At 38.1% G+C, this 16861-nt stretch overlaps 1 protein-coding gene across 11 annotated transcripts in view; it reads right to left on the bottom strand.

Moving 5' to 3' along the window:
- The window catches only part of TBC1D5 (TBC1 domain family member 5), a 289347-nt gene that overhangs the window by 124383 nt on the left and 148103 nt on the right, over positions 1-16861 (bottom strand). For 9 of the 11 annotated variants that reach the window (XR_004427683.1, XM_033166096.1, XM_033166095.1 and 6 more), the window contains exons 10-13: positions 11836-11924; positions 10608-10661; positions 10443-10512; positions 9293-9465 (exon numbers count right to left, since the gene is read on the bottom strand). Coding sequence is in view for 10 of the 11 variants with exons in the window: in XM_033166096.1 (XP_033021987.1) it covers positions 9293-9465; positions 10443-10512; positions 10608-10661; positions 11836-11924 (386 nt within the window). In the remaining variant the exon portion in view is untranslated. The remainder of the gene's footprint in view (positions 1-9292; positions 9466-10442; positions 10513-10607; positions 10662-11835; positions 11925-16861) is intronic. The other 2 variants (XM_033166092.1, XM_033166094.1) reach the window with 1 other exon arrangement.

The following is a 16861-nucleotide window of genomic DNA, read 5'->3' as shown; positions in this document are numbered from 1 at the left end:
ATCTTTGTTGAGATAATTTTTTGATGTTGATTTATAATCCACTCCCTGCCACTCATGATCATAGCTCAACTGTGCAATCTGTAAGTTTACTCTAGGATAACTGAGTAGTGTTGGGCTGTTATTTTCAAGCAACAACAACAACAACAACAACAACAACAACACACACACACACACACACACACACACACACAGAGCCAACATGAGTCATTAGTAAGTACAGTTAGCACGTGCTGTCTGTCAATTAGTGTGGAAATATCCCTAATTACCCCCAAACTGATCCAAACTAATTTGCAGGCAAAAGCTGTGTACCCTTAAAGATGGTTTTAAGTTTGCCAACACTTGGGAAACACAACTTACATTCCATACAATATATTTCCATCAGGTTATCCCTTCCCTCAGTTGCAAACACAATTCTGTATTGCTCTGCTTCTTGAATGTGGCGGCAGATACTCTTAAGCAGTACTGAGATTCCTAGTCAGTGCAGTATTGGTCTTAAGAAAGTTTTACTCTAGCGCAGAACAGATACTGAAGGTTTAAATACTTTAGCTCTCAGTTTGACTAAAGCAGGCTCCTCATTAAAGTTTCTATCCTGACAGATGTGGAAAAGGGAAATTTGCCCCCCCCCCAAGATTAATGAAAACCATTGTGTGACTCACCCATTCTAAATGGTAGCACAATTTACGATACTGCTTTCACAGAGCAGGATCCCCCCATTACATATGCTCTTTGTTTACACTGACATGTGATTATTCAAACCCAACAATACATGCTGCAAAAAAAATGAACTGACGACAATCATACAGATCTCCATTTCTAGTTCTATAAAAGGACTGGAATATGTTTCTCAGTCTATAAATGTTAAAAATTATTATCATAATAATTTACTGTATAAAAGCAAATTTAAGTAAGATTAAACATATTTGCATAATACCAATGCTTTAGTAACAAACATTTTTAATAGGCAATTCAGATTTAAAACAGAAAGTTACTGTTTAGAAAAGCTTACTCTTAAATTACAAATTTGCAGTATTTCTCCTAGGAGATTTACTGGTCCTAATATGTTCAGGAAAGATTTTCTTGACTATCTTCACTTTATAAAGTGATTGTGGATGCAAATCTACATCCTGTAGATGATAGTGGTGAAACTCTTAAGTGATTTCTAGGGTAAGTCTGATTTATGGGATTGTGAAGAGAAATGTGTGAACTGGAATGAACATTAAACAATATACAGTACCCAGTAGTCATTTCCAAGAAAATGCCTGAAAACGTGCCTTCTTTCTACTCCTATGTGAGCAGACTAGATCACATTGAAGTTTACCCACACAATCTCATACATGGAGGGGGGAAAAACAAGTAACCAGTTTGCACATACAAATCTTCACTGTATTATTTTTAAGTTTAAACCTGAAGGGCTGTAGTGATCCTATTTCCAGGGTGCTAAATGGATTGCCATATACCATAATTATCCCAACAACCCTTCCACTTTATTTCATTTATATTTGCACAAGCCAAAATAGTGTCAACCCTGTATTACACATATATATGTTTTCTTCATTCTGCAAAGATCCACCCAACTGCTTCTGATTCTTTGTAGGGAAAAAAAACATTTATCAGAATATCCTTTTTGAATACAGAGCTAGACTGATTTTCATTTTAGGTTGGGTTGGAGGAAAAGAAATGAATGAATGGACCTTGCTTACCTATAACAACAGTTCTGCTGAGATCCATTTAGTTCAGCATCCTGTTTTCCTATAATGACCAACAATATGCAGTTCTTCTAAATACACATGCAAGGATATAAGGCTGCATCCTTATACATTGGCTTGTTGCTCATCTTAGCCCAAAGTAGTCACTTAGATTGAGCTACTTGTTACCCAACATACTGCTTGTTTATCAGTAGCTAAGCATAGCTACATGAGGCATTATTTAAAACAGTCTTAGGATATAGCAAGAATCTATATCTGTTGTTAAAATCATTCTACAGCTGCAAGAGTGAAGTTCCTAAAAGTTCTAACTCCTGCTATGGTTTGGAAAAAACTGAGGTCAAAACTGTGAATTATCCTTTTATAGTATGCTTCCCTAGCATTAACATTGTGTGTGAATGGAAGAGACATTCATTCTAGCAGGCTATGACCAGCTTTCACCCTGTGCACTGTGATGCACAAAGCTCCTAAAAGAAAATGTTAATATGCTGGTGACAAACATCTTCTGAATCACAACAGTCCTCAAAGTAAAAATTAAGTTTCATGCAACTTTGATTCTTCTTCTGCTTCCAAAACAGTACTATCTGATTGTGGCAAACAATTCCATTATAACTGGATTAAAGATGCATGTTTTAAGGAACTTATTGCCTTATTTGCCTTTTTTGTGCAATATGACCCACAAATCTCATGTAACTCCTTTTATGTACAACTGTTTTTTAATTTCTTTTTTTCACACTAGCAGTCATATAACATCGATCCTGGGTAGCTTAGTAGAAGGATCCATTCTTGTGGTGATCAATACTGTGAGATTACTATGCTACCTTGTGCAGTCACATCAAAGATAACAATTCAAAGAGTGGCAAAACAGTCTTCCAAATATCCTGGAATATATTTCTGGAATATTCATAATAAAAACTCACATGGCCAAAGGTCTTCATCTAGCCCAGATTTTCACTTTAATTTCCAGTGCTTAGCAATGTTAAAGTTGGCAGTCTTTTCACCCCCAGGACATTTTGACAAGAGGTGCTATGAAAGTTTACTTGCCAGACATCTATTCCGACTATACGTTACTTTCAGCACTTGAGACTGAAGGCACATCACCTGCATCTAGGAGTAACATGACAAATCTGTATTCTATCCTCACAGCTACTCAGTTCTATTCATTAACATCTCAGCATATAATTAAGTGGCAAGAGAATAGAACTCAAATGGATACTTCCCATTTCTCAACCCATCTTTCATCCTACTTATATACCAATCACTTTTGACACCATATGCAGGAAAGCAAATTACTGAACAAAGTCTAAATCCATATTTAAGCTAAAGTGGATCAAGAATATCAATTACATTATCTCTTTTCATCTGACACACACGAGCCCTCCGCTGCACAAAAGGCTAAAGGAAGAATACCTGATAGAATTTAGAATATATACAGATTCTGTGACTAAATTATAACAACCTATAAAGGCAATATAAATATTCTGAGTAATTTGTGTGTTTGCTTGGCTTTACTAACAATTAGTTATGACAGCTAACCGGAACCTCCATATGCAGAGGCAGTGTATCTTTGAATGCCAGTTGCTGGGGATAGGATTTGCAAGCTTCCTAGAATGACTGACTAGACACTGCTGGAAACAGAATACCGGCAACTCCCCATTTACGTGCGTTCTGTTTGTGTGAGATCGAGCACATGTGCAGTGCCAGGTTAGAGATCTACTGAGGAGCATACTTTATACTTCTCATGTGTTTATTTTGTAGCACAGATACAGTGCAACATTTTGGTTTCAAAATACTGCCTTCACTTTTTGAAGTAAATGCCGTATTTTTCCACGTATAAGACTAGGGGGCATCTTATACATGGGGGCGTCTTATACACGAAAAAATACGGCAATAATAATCATTCAAAATATACAATAGCATGGGGAAAAGCAGCACAGACTGATTCACTTAACAGCTCCCTTCAAACTTCTCCTTTAACTGTGTACAACACCTGCCCTTGTGTTTGTACTACAAGCGCTAGCAACAGTACAAGGCACAAAGTGGCTTGCAATAATTACTTTGCACTATAACTTATTAGATTTAAGGGTCAGAGAAATTAACATTTAAATACCATTTAATCTAGGACATTAATCATTGTTAGCTCATATAACTGTACAATTACACTGAATATTCAATCTGTCAGCATTTTATAGGATCTAATCCTTTCATTGACTTTTATTTCATCTGGAAGCAAGACATCTATACATTTTTATAAGCAGATCATTTTATAAACACAAAGGAGCAAAATGACATGTAAAAAGATGGTTTTACAAATATTGCAGATATGGTAGTTTGGGCCCCTGATATATATGTACATCTTTTGATAAATTAAGGCCTTTGACTGAGGCTCTCCTCTGCAAACCCTCAGCATCTTAAAGTACGCACATAGGGTTGTGGGAAATGACGTTTTCAGCCGTTGTGCCCAGGCTTTTGTACCCTCTTCACAGAGATGTCCACCTGTCTCCTCTCTCCTTACCTTCTGGCAGTGTCTAAATATTTTTCGTTTATTTGCAGACACAACAGCTATTATGCCCTTTGCTTGTTCTACTGGCTTTATCTTCATCTGTTTTTAAAATTGTTTTTATTACATTTCATTTGTTTTTAGGCGCATTTTGGTATTTATTTTTGTTGGCTGCTTTGAATGCTTCCGAAGCAGGAAAATGGGATATAATTGTTTTTTAAAAAGGATGAATCGCTGCACTTATGCCAAGCGTAAGGCCCAACTAGCTCTTTCAAGTAAAGTGGGTGGCTAAAGCCAAACTCTTCCTCTCAATTTGACTTTGTATACACAAACCTTGGCATGGCACAGGAGGCTCAGATACTATGCTATTGCTAACCTGTTTCCAACCATCCCATCTCACTCTCTTTTCTATTCCCTCACTGTTGATCATGTTCCTTTGCTTACTTGGTAGTTCTGCAAGAATGCCTACGCTTATCCTGATGATAAGTGGCAGAACTCCCATACAGGTGCCAGCCAAAGTAAATGATGTAGCAGTGAAAGGGCTGGTGGCACTGATCTCCACAGGCCAGTGTCCCATGTATGTGTATATGCCTTTCTTTAGGATAAGTAAAGGTAATAGGTAATGGACCCCTGGACAGTTAAGTCCAGTCAAAGGAGAATATGGGGTTGTGGCGCTCATCTCACTTTCAGGCCAAGGGAGCTGGCATTTGTCCACAGACGGCTTTCCGGGTCATGTGGCCAGCATGACTAAACCGCTTCTAGTGCACAGAGGACTGTGACGGAAACCAGAGCGCACGGAAACACCGTTTACCTTCCCCCTGCAGCAGTACCTATTTATCTACTTGCACTGGTGTGCTTTCGAACTGCTAGGTTGGCAGGAACTGAGCCAGAGCAACGGAAGCTCATGCCGTTGCAGGGATTCAAACTGCCGACCTTCTGACTGGCAATTTACCTAGGATAAGTGTGCTTGGTTGAAGGAAGACAAACAAAAAAACAAACTTGTGTTCTCTCCCTTAATATGCCCTTTGCATAGCACTATTTTTTTCATCATACTATATTTTTATCATACTATATTGTAATAGCAACAAGAGCAGTCTTCAAGGCATATGGAGTTTATAAGGAGACACACATCTGTCAACATTGTTAATTTAAATCCAGCCTAAATGGATAGAGGCAACACAAGTGATTCATTGAGCTTTTATAAGCCAGTAACATAATGAATGGATGACTTCATTTCACTTTTGTATTCGACCTACTACATTTGTTAACTATTTTTTGTTGATTTGATAGGGAAGGGATAGCAAAAACCTTCTCAATGTTAGAAGTCTTGTGTTTTTGTGACAGCACTTGGGACAACAAAGACATCTGGTCAAATCTAACCTTGAGTGGCAAATACCACAGAAACTCATTAGTATATATATTAAGGAAGGAAGTAAAGAGGAGGAGAGGCTTCATTCAGATTACAGTGGTACCTCGGGTTAAGAACTTAATTCATTCTGGAGGTGCGTTCTTAACCTAAAACTGTTCTTAACCTGAAGCACCACTTTAGCTAATGGGCCCTCCCTCTGCGCCGCCAGAGCACAATTTCTGTTATTATTCTGAAGCAAAGTTCTTAACCTGAAGCATTATTTCTGGGTTAGCGGAGTCTGTAACCTGAAACGTCTGTAACCTGAGGTACTACTGTAGTTTAGTGTGCAGATTGGAGAATGCCTGTCTCACCCTGTTATTACAAAAACCATGAAGGACTACAGCCATTTGGGCATATAAGCAATACATAAAAACAACAACGCCTGAATAACCTAAGATGGGTCAATAAGCAACAATTTCCCATTGCTCAGCAAAGACACTTAATCAAACACGTTTCAGCACCATGATTTAGTAAGTTTTTGCTGTTTTTTAAACTGTGTTTCTTGTTTATGGTTTGATTGGAAGCTACTGTTTTTGATTTATGCTAGCCCCTTTTGGCTCTTAATCTTTGTAAGTCGGTCAGAGACTTTTCTGCAGCAAGCAGTGAATAAATCAAATAAATAAATAAACATTAACAACGTGGAATTCCAGCTTCCCAGGATGCAATTTTGCAGAGAAAAATCCAGAGGTTGTGTATGATCAGAATACAAATCAACAATTTGGTGCATTAGTACAAGTGGACCATTTTTTGGGGGGGGGGGCTGTATTAATCACATCACATCCAAGACCCTAGAAGCAGTAATTTTCTTCTTGGCACCATTGGTTTACATACCTCTTAGAATAGCAGTCTCAGATCTGGGTGCTACAGTTCAAGATGCATGGTGAAAGACTTGAGAAAATTAATATAAACATTTATCCCATATTAAGTCAAGCTGAAGGAATGTTGGCTGTACCCTCAGGAATTACTTGTCAAGGACGGAACTACATTTTTCAAGCATTTTGATGAATGACAGAAAGAGGCTGATGACAAGTGTTCACCTCATCTACTAAGGGAAAGCATAAATGTAAATTTGGTATATTAGGGAAAAACCTATTTCAATCATCAACCATAAATGGCTTTGGGTGTTCTCTGTGAGGTGAGTTAGATCATCATTGCATTTGAGTCCTTCCCAACTCTTAAGAATTGTTCTGATTCCATATCCTATCCTGTGATTCACAACTTTCTCTTACGTTGCCATTGAATATACAAGCATGAACCATTTCACAACATCTCTTTCCTCTTCCATCCTGTTGGGTAGTAAATAGTTTTCTTTATACCAAACCAAATAATAGTATCTCTCTACACTAACTTTGGCCAGCTCATGAGAACAGAAGACTCCCTGGAAAAGACCCTGATGTTGGGAAAGATTGAGGGCACAATGAGAAGGGGACGACAGAGGACAAGATGGTTGGACAGTGTTCTCAAAGCTACCAAAGTGAGTTTGACCAAACTGTGGGAGGCAGTGGAAGACAGGACTGCCTGGCGTCCTCTGGTCCATGGGGTCACAAAGAGTTGGACACGACTAAATGACTAAACAACAACAACACTAACAAAATTAAGGAGACCACTCAACTTAGTACTGGAAATTATTTGTTTGGGGGGGGGGTCTGACAGCACCAGAGACAAAAATAATTACAGTATGCTGATGTTTTATACCCTTTGCACTTTTCAAATACTAGCACACAATTATTAGAAAGAGAAAAGACCCAGGTAATTTTTCTCACTGCCAATATAGTGGGAACTGACATATCACTATGATATAAGTCTAACTGTTTTGACAGTACTACAGTACTGGTAAATTATTCCACAAGTTAAGATTCCAAATGACATTTTGTTACAGTGGTAGTCTACAGCAGATTCCAATAGACTGTGCACTAATCTGCACATGAGGCTCTAGTTGGGAAATAATTGCTTTAGTAATCATACTTGATATTTCTTCTTTTATTTTTCCCCCACATTGTGCTATTTATGGTAACTTGCAACCAATAGGCATAAGTTAGACCACAGATTACCACTATCCATCCCAATGCCCAATGTCATCTTCCCACATTGATCTGAATGTCTCCTTTACATTTCCCCTACTTCAGCACTGACCTCTTATGTGTTTGCCTCCATATTACTAATGCATTATCAAAATGTGACGGCAATAATTGTAAACCACTCATCAAACTGTGGTATACAATCATGATTTGCAAGACAAGCAAATACCATAGTGTAATAATGCAGACATAGAGGCAAACTATATTTTGCTATAAGCAAGAAAGGGAGGAGGTCATCGCAGTATGTGAATAGAGGAGGAAGCATATGAGGACCTGAAGTTTGGTCAAAGTTCATTCACGTAAAGTGAAAACATGCTTTGGCATTACAGAGGAACCAAGCATTTGTCTTGTGCCAGTTTGTCAGTGGTAGTGTTAAACTACTACACATTTTATATTTTAGCATTTTTAATCTGCCACAAATTGCATCCACTGCAGTACATCTCTATTCATTTTTGTGCTCGTTGAAGCACTTTTGTTTCTTGCTTGTACATAGTTTCTGTAAAGTCTGATTAAGGTAGGTTCTAATATTGTCCATGATGCATCTCATTCAATGCTGTATAGCCTGGGTTTCCAAAAGAGTAACATTTTGCTCTTGTGCCTTATTCTTAATGAAATGCTCTGGATGCAAAAAAGCAAGTAAATGTACAGTATTTATAATACAGTATTTTAAAGTTTAAATAATGCAATGAAAGCAATATTTGTGAGAAAAATAATTGTTTTATACTAAACAAGATAAACATTACTAGATATTAAGCATTCATAAGGGATGTAATCTATGTTCATTTATATTTTTTAGGGTGCTTTATTTGCAAAATTTGGAATATGAACAGTATCTATTAGTTAATGTAGCCATCTGTAGTCCTTTGCCGGAGGATAGGCAATGAGCAAGGTGAATTTATATGCTTCAAAAGAACACAGCTGGCTGATGCTAGAATTTCTTTCCTACACAGTATGAAGATGTTTTTTGCTAAGTAACAGAAGAACATCCTAATGTTTCCTTAAGATGAATAAATCTCCCCCAGTTTTGTAGAATCTAGTCTATGTTGCCTAATTCAAAACTATATTTTAAAAAGATATGAAAATATCAAGAACTTGTTGAACACCTATAGCTACTATGGTCTCCTAATTCTGTGTTACCACTATCATATTACTGAAAATGTCACTGGCCACAGTTCAAACGTCACTGGTTCCTATAATGAAACAGAAAAGCTGAAGCATTAACAATTTAGCTTCTTTTCCTGTTTTTACTGCAGTGTTTCTGAAGTGGCAGCTAGTAGTCCCTGGACCCGATAGGGAGGTCAAGGAGGCAGGGCCCATAAGGTCACATGGGTGGAACCAAGGAGGCTACATCAGTGAGGTCAAGTTGTTCTGGTTTTTCTCCCATCCTCTCTTGCAAAAGTGTGGACATAAAAGCATTGGAGTTGGATAAGTTCATACCGCCTCCCTAAACTGAAAAATGTCTAGCCTTGGGATGAGAAGGGGTCGCTGTTGTCACACTTTCTAGAGTAGGTTAATGTCACAATAACTATACATTACTCAGAAATCAGCTCCACTAAATTCCACGTCCACCACATTAAGTAAAATAAATGGAAAAAAGACTTACAGTCCATAAATCTGGGGAGCAATCTCTAGCCTGTTCAAATGCATGTAGAGTTCGATATCGTGTTTCTTTAGCAAATAATCTTGAATCTGATTTACTTTCGCTACTATAGCAATTGATGGGCCTAGATCTTGTGGTCTAGCAAACGGAACAGGTGTCATCATTGCATCTTTCTCCTAATGAAAGAACAACAACAAAGTGAAATGTAAAATGAAATATATTATAAGAGCACATTGGAATGCAAAATTTTAGTAAAGGCCAGTTTGTATGTGACCTGAAACCACTGTTAAAAATAAACTATGGTTTAATGAGAAAAGGTATGAGGCCCACTTCGCTCCTCTGACATTCCTGTCTTTGATATGCTGGGAGGAAAACAAACCTGAGGCTGGCATAGCATTGCATTCGAACCAGTGATCATGGTTTTTTCCCTCCAAATAAACCAGTAGCAAAAGTCAATGTTTAATTGGCTTACCAATCATACTTTATTTTGGGGAAACAAACACAAGTTCACACATAGCATAAATTCAGTCTTTGCTTCCTGCCCCCTTCCAGCACAGCAAAGAGAGGAGAGGGGGGGAAAACTGGGCATGTAATGAGCAGAATGCACCTACACTTATTCTTGTTAAATCATAGTTTATTTTTAATTATTGTTTAATGTGATTGGTAAAACAGACAAATATCCAATTGTTGGAATGCAGATATTACCAGCATATTATCTCCAGCAACTGAGGGGTATTTTTTCCAAACATTCCAGACCAGAATGTCATTGGTGGGTCGGTGTATAAATTAACTCTATGATGATTGATATCAAAATACACCAAATACACCAAAACAAAGACCATGAAGTGGGGGAGGTTCCATAAAATCCAATTACACATTCCATCTAATGAATAGAAGAAGGTAGGCAGAATTGTACAGTCCACTTCTTATCACTTAACCACAGTTAAAGAGATCCTGCACCAGTACATTTGCTAAGAGGGCTGAAGGTTTGGGGAGGCTCTCAGACAAGATACCTCAGAAAAAAACACTTCAAATGTTTTGTTTCAGCATGTTTTAGAAATGTTAACTCCTGTCTTATTTCCTATTATACCTCTGTTATTTAATAATCATATTCTACAAGTTCAAAAAGTACTTTATTTTTATCAGCATGTACCTTTTGACTGTCGTGCTCATAGGTAGAAAACCAGTGTTCTGCTGTTTTCATAAGATGGATGAACATAGCACTAAAGACAAAAGTTTTTTGATAAGTACTATGATTAATAACAATAATAATAATAATATAAATATAATGGAAATGTAACAGAAACATGAAACTTACTAGGCATCGTGCTCCAGGTATTCAGGGTTCAAAAGAGCTTTCATTTCCTCACTGCTTAGAATAACAAAAACATGTAAAAGTTTATTTCTGGAAGATTTTAAGCTGAGTTATAGAGGAACTACAAGTAAGTACAACTAGCCTTTGTAATTAAAAAAGTAACTCCACTGAAGACAAATGAAGTCCTTACTCTCTCTAAAGATCAAAAACAAATTAGCTGCCTTGTCTGCACTACAATGAAGTAACCATCTAATTATTCCAAATAACAAATTACTGGGTGCCACAATGTATTATTTGAATATGCTTGATCCAGAATAATTGATCACTCCACAATCTATCACTGTTCGCTGAAAACAAAAAATATTGTTACTGGTCAAATACACAATTATCAAAGCAGTAATTTATTTTAATAGAATCTATTTTTATCACATTTTAGCAGCAATTAATCAGCGACGACACCTCTTATCCATTTTCTTCTCTGGCTACAGCTCTAGAAGGAAATAAGTGGCGGTAATATGCACAAAACACGGTTACTTTGAAAAACCTTGACATTTTCTTCCTGCATACATTGGCCAGGATCCAAAACACTATGTGTGGAACACCACATGCGCCGGAAAGTGTCCCAACCTACTTCTTGCTGCAGCCCCTTGTGCATGCTGAAGAACTTGCAATGATAAAACATTCTAACGACCCATATGTTATTTTGTGCAACAGTAGTTTGCATATCCTATGCTGTATGTGAAGATCTTCCCCTCTCACCCTGCGGAACAAATGGCTGTTAATATCAGTAATGATCCTCTGATGGGAGGGTAACTTGCTTAGAGAGCTGTTGTTGTTTATACAATCAAGCAGTATATTGATTTTTTGTTAATTTTGTTAACTAAATAAATAAAACAAAACAGGATGCAAGACTAGATGGGCCTTTGGCCTGATCCAGCTGGGCTCTTTCTTGTCTCCTTACTACGTAGGCTTTTTTCAACAACAGAATTTCCTACCTTGGGGATACAGAGGACTAAAAGGCCTCTAGACAGGTTAACAGACCTCTCTTTAAAGGGTAGCACTGATATGTCTTTTACCTGTTCTCATGCCATTGTTGAAACATGGCTTTTGACTATTTACATTTGCAGCAGTCGCCACATTGCAAACTGCATGTGGTGCTTGTTGATCCACATACTGCTTGAGATCAATACCCCAATAATTTGTTTTGTATGGAGAAATGCAAGGCACCCACCTTGGTTGTGCAGCTTCGCTTGCATGTAGATAAGCTTGGTGGTCACAATGCAGAATAAAGACAATTGGTGCTAGGAGTTCATGCATTCCCTACAGGGAAACAAAAATCAAGACTTTATTTCACATGCCTGGGATTTCTACATCAGCACCAATTAAGCCAGAAAAAGTTGTCTTAGCATAAAAATGATGGCTATCTAATAGTTTTCTTGTAAATGAAACTAATACTAATTGTTTACTCTCCTATATAGACAGGAACGCCATAAAGTTTTCAAACTCGGGTCTCCAGCAACAAGGGCCAAGTGCCAAGCTACCTACATCACCAGGAAGAGGGAATTTCTATTTTGTTATCTGCTGCACTGCAGAGCCACCCCCAGAATGGGTTTGCCATTCAACCTGACAGTTAAAAAGTTAACCTGGAACATGGCAATAGATAAAATAATGTGGGTATCAACCGCATTGTGCTAAGGGGTTAAGGTGAAGGCAGAAATGCAAAAAGAGAGAAAGAGACAACCGTGCGAGTGGCAAAATTACAATTTTAGTTCCATCTTTGTAACATTCCTGGCATAATAAACATATCTTTATGTTTTGAGAGAAGAGCTTTCAAAGTTGTATGTTGCAATGATACACCAGTTAGGTCTACATCTCATGAATTTAAATATGGCATGTAATTTCTTAGAATACAATGACCACAATGTATTTTTAAATCAAGTCAAAAGCAATTTGATATACAGTGACATTTCTATGTGCCGTATGCTGTGATGTGTGTTTTCCAGAATATTTTGAATCAGAACTTTTTTTGGGAGGGGGGATCCTATGCAAATTAGGATAATTCGCACAGGATAATTTGCATTAGAAGAAATTCGGTTGCATCAGAATTTTTTGTGATGCCCTAGAGTTTAATTTAATTTAACATTTTTATTTTACTTGTATTCAGTAAAGAAAACAAAATATTTGAAACTGACAAGCTTGCCTTATAATGTGTTTGCAGTTGTCATCCATTCATTGTTACTAATGAATGTATGAAAAGGGAAAAAAATCCATGGAAGAATATGGCACTGCCGTATCACTGGCAGTATATAAATTTTTGGTCACAATGTATTATGCTGTTCAAATATACAATAATATTGAATACAACTCCACCACATGGTGAGTATGGCCCATCACAAAATGTTGGGAGCCACAGAAGGATCTGAATGTCTCTCAGCCTTCCTGTGCAACCTGCAAGCACCTCACTGCATAACCTGCTGATCTCATCCATATTTATTCAGAGGTAAGTTACGCTGGGTTCAGGATTGCTTACCCCTAGAAAAGTGTGCTTAAGACTGCACCCTAAGAAGTTTAACAAACACATGGGATATAATTAACATGAGTAACTTAACACAATAGGTTCAGGTGATTTGCAACAAATATTGATTTAGGAACATTTTGATATAATTCTATTCAAAACTTGATTTTCCTTGTGTGTTGATAAATCTCATCTCTTACTCAGAGAAGATAAGAAGGAAGGAAGGAAGGAATCTGCCTGTCCTAGAAACAGTTATTGCACAGCAATTCTATGCATGTTTACTCAGTAGTAAGTGTGATCAATGGGGCTTACTCCCAGAAATGTGTGCATAGGATTGCAGCCTAAAATGTTTTGAGAAAAGACACAAATCAGATGGATTTGAAGTAAATAGCCCTTCAATCGCTTTTGCAGTCTGCTAAGTAAAAATGGCAACAATGTATTTGTTGCTAAATAATATACCAACTGAATGGAAATTAAGTTAGCCTTGTGTTGTTTTCAAAGTTTACCAAAGCATTAGCAGCTTTCTGGCAAAGAGCAGCATTTAACCCTTTTGCTGCTGGGTTGTGGCATCTCTCCATCAGTCTCTGCTAGAAAATTGTTGTTTGCATTGCAGTGAGAGGGGGGGAGTGTGAAGCGTTAAAAATAGTAATTTTTCTAAAAATAGTGTAACCCAAACAAACAGCAGGCTGGCTCTTTCACGGAACCTCCTCTCCTCATCTGATACCATCCTCATTCATTAAAAGCATTGTAAATCCCATCAAGGGCTGATTGCACCCCAGCTTTTCTATTTAAAAACAACAGGGGCACCACCCACGCCATCGCTAATATACACAAACAATTTTCTCTCTTTCAGCATCTCAAGGGCTTTCCCCGCTCCTATACTCCAATGCAGTCCAATTTTCTTCTCCAAAATTCCTTCCAACAAGTCAGCCAACATGAACTAAGCTTCAGTAAAAACCACCACATCATCAAAACCTTCCCATCAGCAATGCAAAGGTGCAGTGAATGGATGCAACTCAAGGTTTGTTTGATTTTTGCTGGTGCTGCTCCTGAGCACTTTGAAAACGGAATGTTAGTTATTACAATTGCAGAGTTTGAGGGGCTTCCCTCTTCAGTCAAAGGGGTTACCGGTAACTAAATGAGTACCAGGTGCCACCTTTGGTCTCTCTCTTCCCCACCCCCCCCACCCCATCACAACAGGACAGATTCCCTGAGGTTCCCTTCCCTTCCCCATCCCACCCAGGCTAGGCAAGATCTTTTCTTTCTTCACCTCCCCAAAGGTGTGAACTTGCTTTCCTGTCCATTGGAAGGGAAGCCTGCTCTTCTTACACATCACTGACCAATCAGAACAAACTGGTGAAGCATGTTTGGATATCCACCAGTGGAAATGCTGTGATTTGCTGCTGATGAACTGCCTCCTTTTCCTGACAGATGTTTGTGGCCCACAGTAGTAAGACTGTGGCCCAGTTCTAACTACTATTACTATTACAATTATTAATTAATATACTGTTCACTGACAAATTAGGTTTTTAACCTGTATAAACACCAATCAGCACACAATAAAACAATCCCATTAAAAATAGTGATAAGAACAGGAGACTCGGGTCAAGAGACTGCCTTGCATGAACTGACATTGAGAATCACTGGTAACAGTGCCAAAATGCTGAATAAGAGGCAAAAATGCTGCTCCATTTGACTTTTTGCAGGATTCAGGCACAAGGTTGGAGTGCATAGGTTTGCAAACTGAGCATAAAGAAGCATTCCGCAGGCCTGATGCCATCAGTGCCATACATCTTGAATGCAGGGAATTATTTGAAGCAGTGGCATTATGGTATAGCTTAATGAACTATCCCAGCGGTGAGCTACACATTAATTAATAATCAATTAAGTAATTATTAATTTATATATAGCTCACTGCTGGGATAGCTGAGTCACTAGAGCATGCAGCTCTTAATTCAGGGTCATGGGTTCACAAGCCCCACGCTGGGCAAAAGATTCCTGCATTGTAGAGGGTTGGACTAGATGATCCTCAGGGTACCTTCCAATTCTACAATTCTATGGCTCTATTATATTATTAGATTGAATTAAGACAGTCAACCTATCCAGTAGAATAATCAAGGCCAATGAAGTCAAAGCAGGAAGTGGCACTGAAATTATTGAAAGTTAAAAAAAAAAAAACTTTCAAATTTATAGAGCACCACTCTTTACTGTTGTAGTTAAAATCTGTTAGTTTTTAAGTGCAGTTATTAATTTATTCAGTATAAGTATTCAGCGCAGATATATTTAGTGTTTTATCTAGTCCCTTTAGCCCTAGATCAGCCATCTTCTAAAATCACTGCAATGTGGAAATGACACTCTTCAAAAACAGAGGTGAAAAAGTTTTCTTTGTTAACAGCCTGTAGGCTCACGAAATTGAACCTGTTCTTTTATCTGCCGATGTTCATTTAGCCCACCAAGCAGTCTTTATTAAAGCAGAGGCACAAGGCAGTCAAAGTTCATTAATACCATTTATATAATCTCTGCAGTTTCAATTAACTCAGCAAGACATTCTACAACATGATAACAGTCTCATTAATTCAATAAAATCCCATAACTATTAACAATATGGTCTATGTTAAACGGGGTGTCACCTAGAACAAAATAATAGCTTTAACAGCTTGTGAGGAAACTCTAAGTTTTTTTTAAAAAAAAACTGATTTGACTAAATACTCAAGCCTTATGCAGTAAGGTATTATTTTTTTGTAAAGGATCTATAAGATTTTTCAGCACAAGAAGAGGACAGTTAAGCTGTACCAAAGAAGGAAATATTATTTGCCTGTTAATTTACTCAGAGTGTGATTCTTGTGCTACTCTCTCTTTCCGTAGAAATTGGTTATATTCCCTGAAAATAAGCAAATTGGGTTCATCTCTTTAAGGAATGCCCCACATCACAGCTCCTCAAGGCAATTTTCAATTATTCATGTGACTAATGGGTTGGATCAAATAAGTCCGCTTCAGATAATATTTACATAGACAATATTTTACCTAACATTTTCCTCATGCTTCACCAAGTTATAATGTTCCAAGTGCACCATTTTTTCTTATACTCAGCCAGTGTTTTATATGGTTGGATAGCAGAGTGAAACCAGGCTGGGTTTATTTCTTAATCCCACTGACAATCTTCACAGGAGGTTATTGTGTGGGATACCCAGTGTGATATAGTGGCTACAGAGCTGGACTAGGACCTGGGAGACAAGGGTTTAAAATCTCACCTCAGCCACGACGCTCTTTGGGTGACCCTGGGCCAGTCACCATCTCTCACCCCAACCTAACCCACAGGGTAGTTGTGAGGACAAGATGAGGTGGGGGAGAGCCATATATAGCATCACAAAAATGTAAGAACATAAGAAGTGTGGTAGAGTCTCCTTCTTTGGAGGTCTTTAAGCAGAGGCTTGACAGCCATCTGTCAGGAATGCTTTGGTGGTGTTTCCTGCTTGGCAGGGGGTTGGACTGGATGGCCCTTGTGGTCTCTTCCAACTCTATGATTCTAAGAACCTGATGGACCATCTAGTTCAGCAGTCTATTCTCACAGTGGACAAACAGATGCCTATGGGAAACCTGTAAGCAGGACCTGAGCACAAGAGCACTCTCTCTTCCTGTGGCTCCAGAAACTGGTACTCTGAAGCATTACTGCATCCAATCAATAGCCGCCAAAAGCCTTCTCCTCCGTGAATTTGTCTAACTCCATTTTAAAGCAATCTCG

Source organism: Lacerta agilis, chromosome 12 (genome assembly GCF_009819535.1).
Source record: "Lacerta agilis isolate rLacAgi1 chromosome 12, rLacAgi1.pri, whole genome shotgun sequence".
Lineage (NCBI taxonomy): Eukaryota > Metazoa > Chordata > Lepidosauria > Squamata > Lacertidae > Lacerta > Lacerta agilis.
This window is presented reverse-complemented; position numbering and strand designations above follow the sequence as displayed.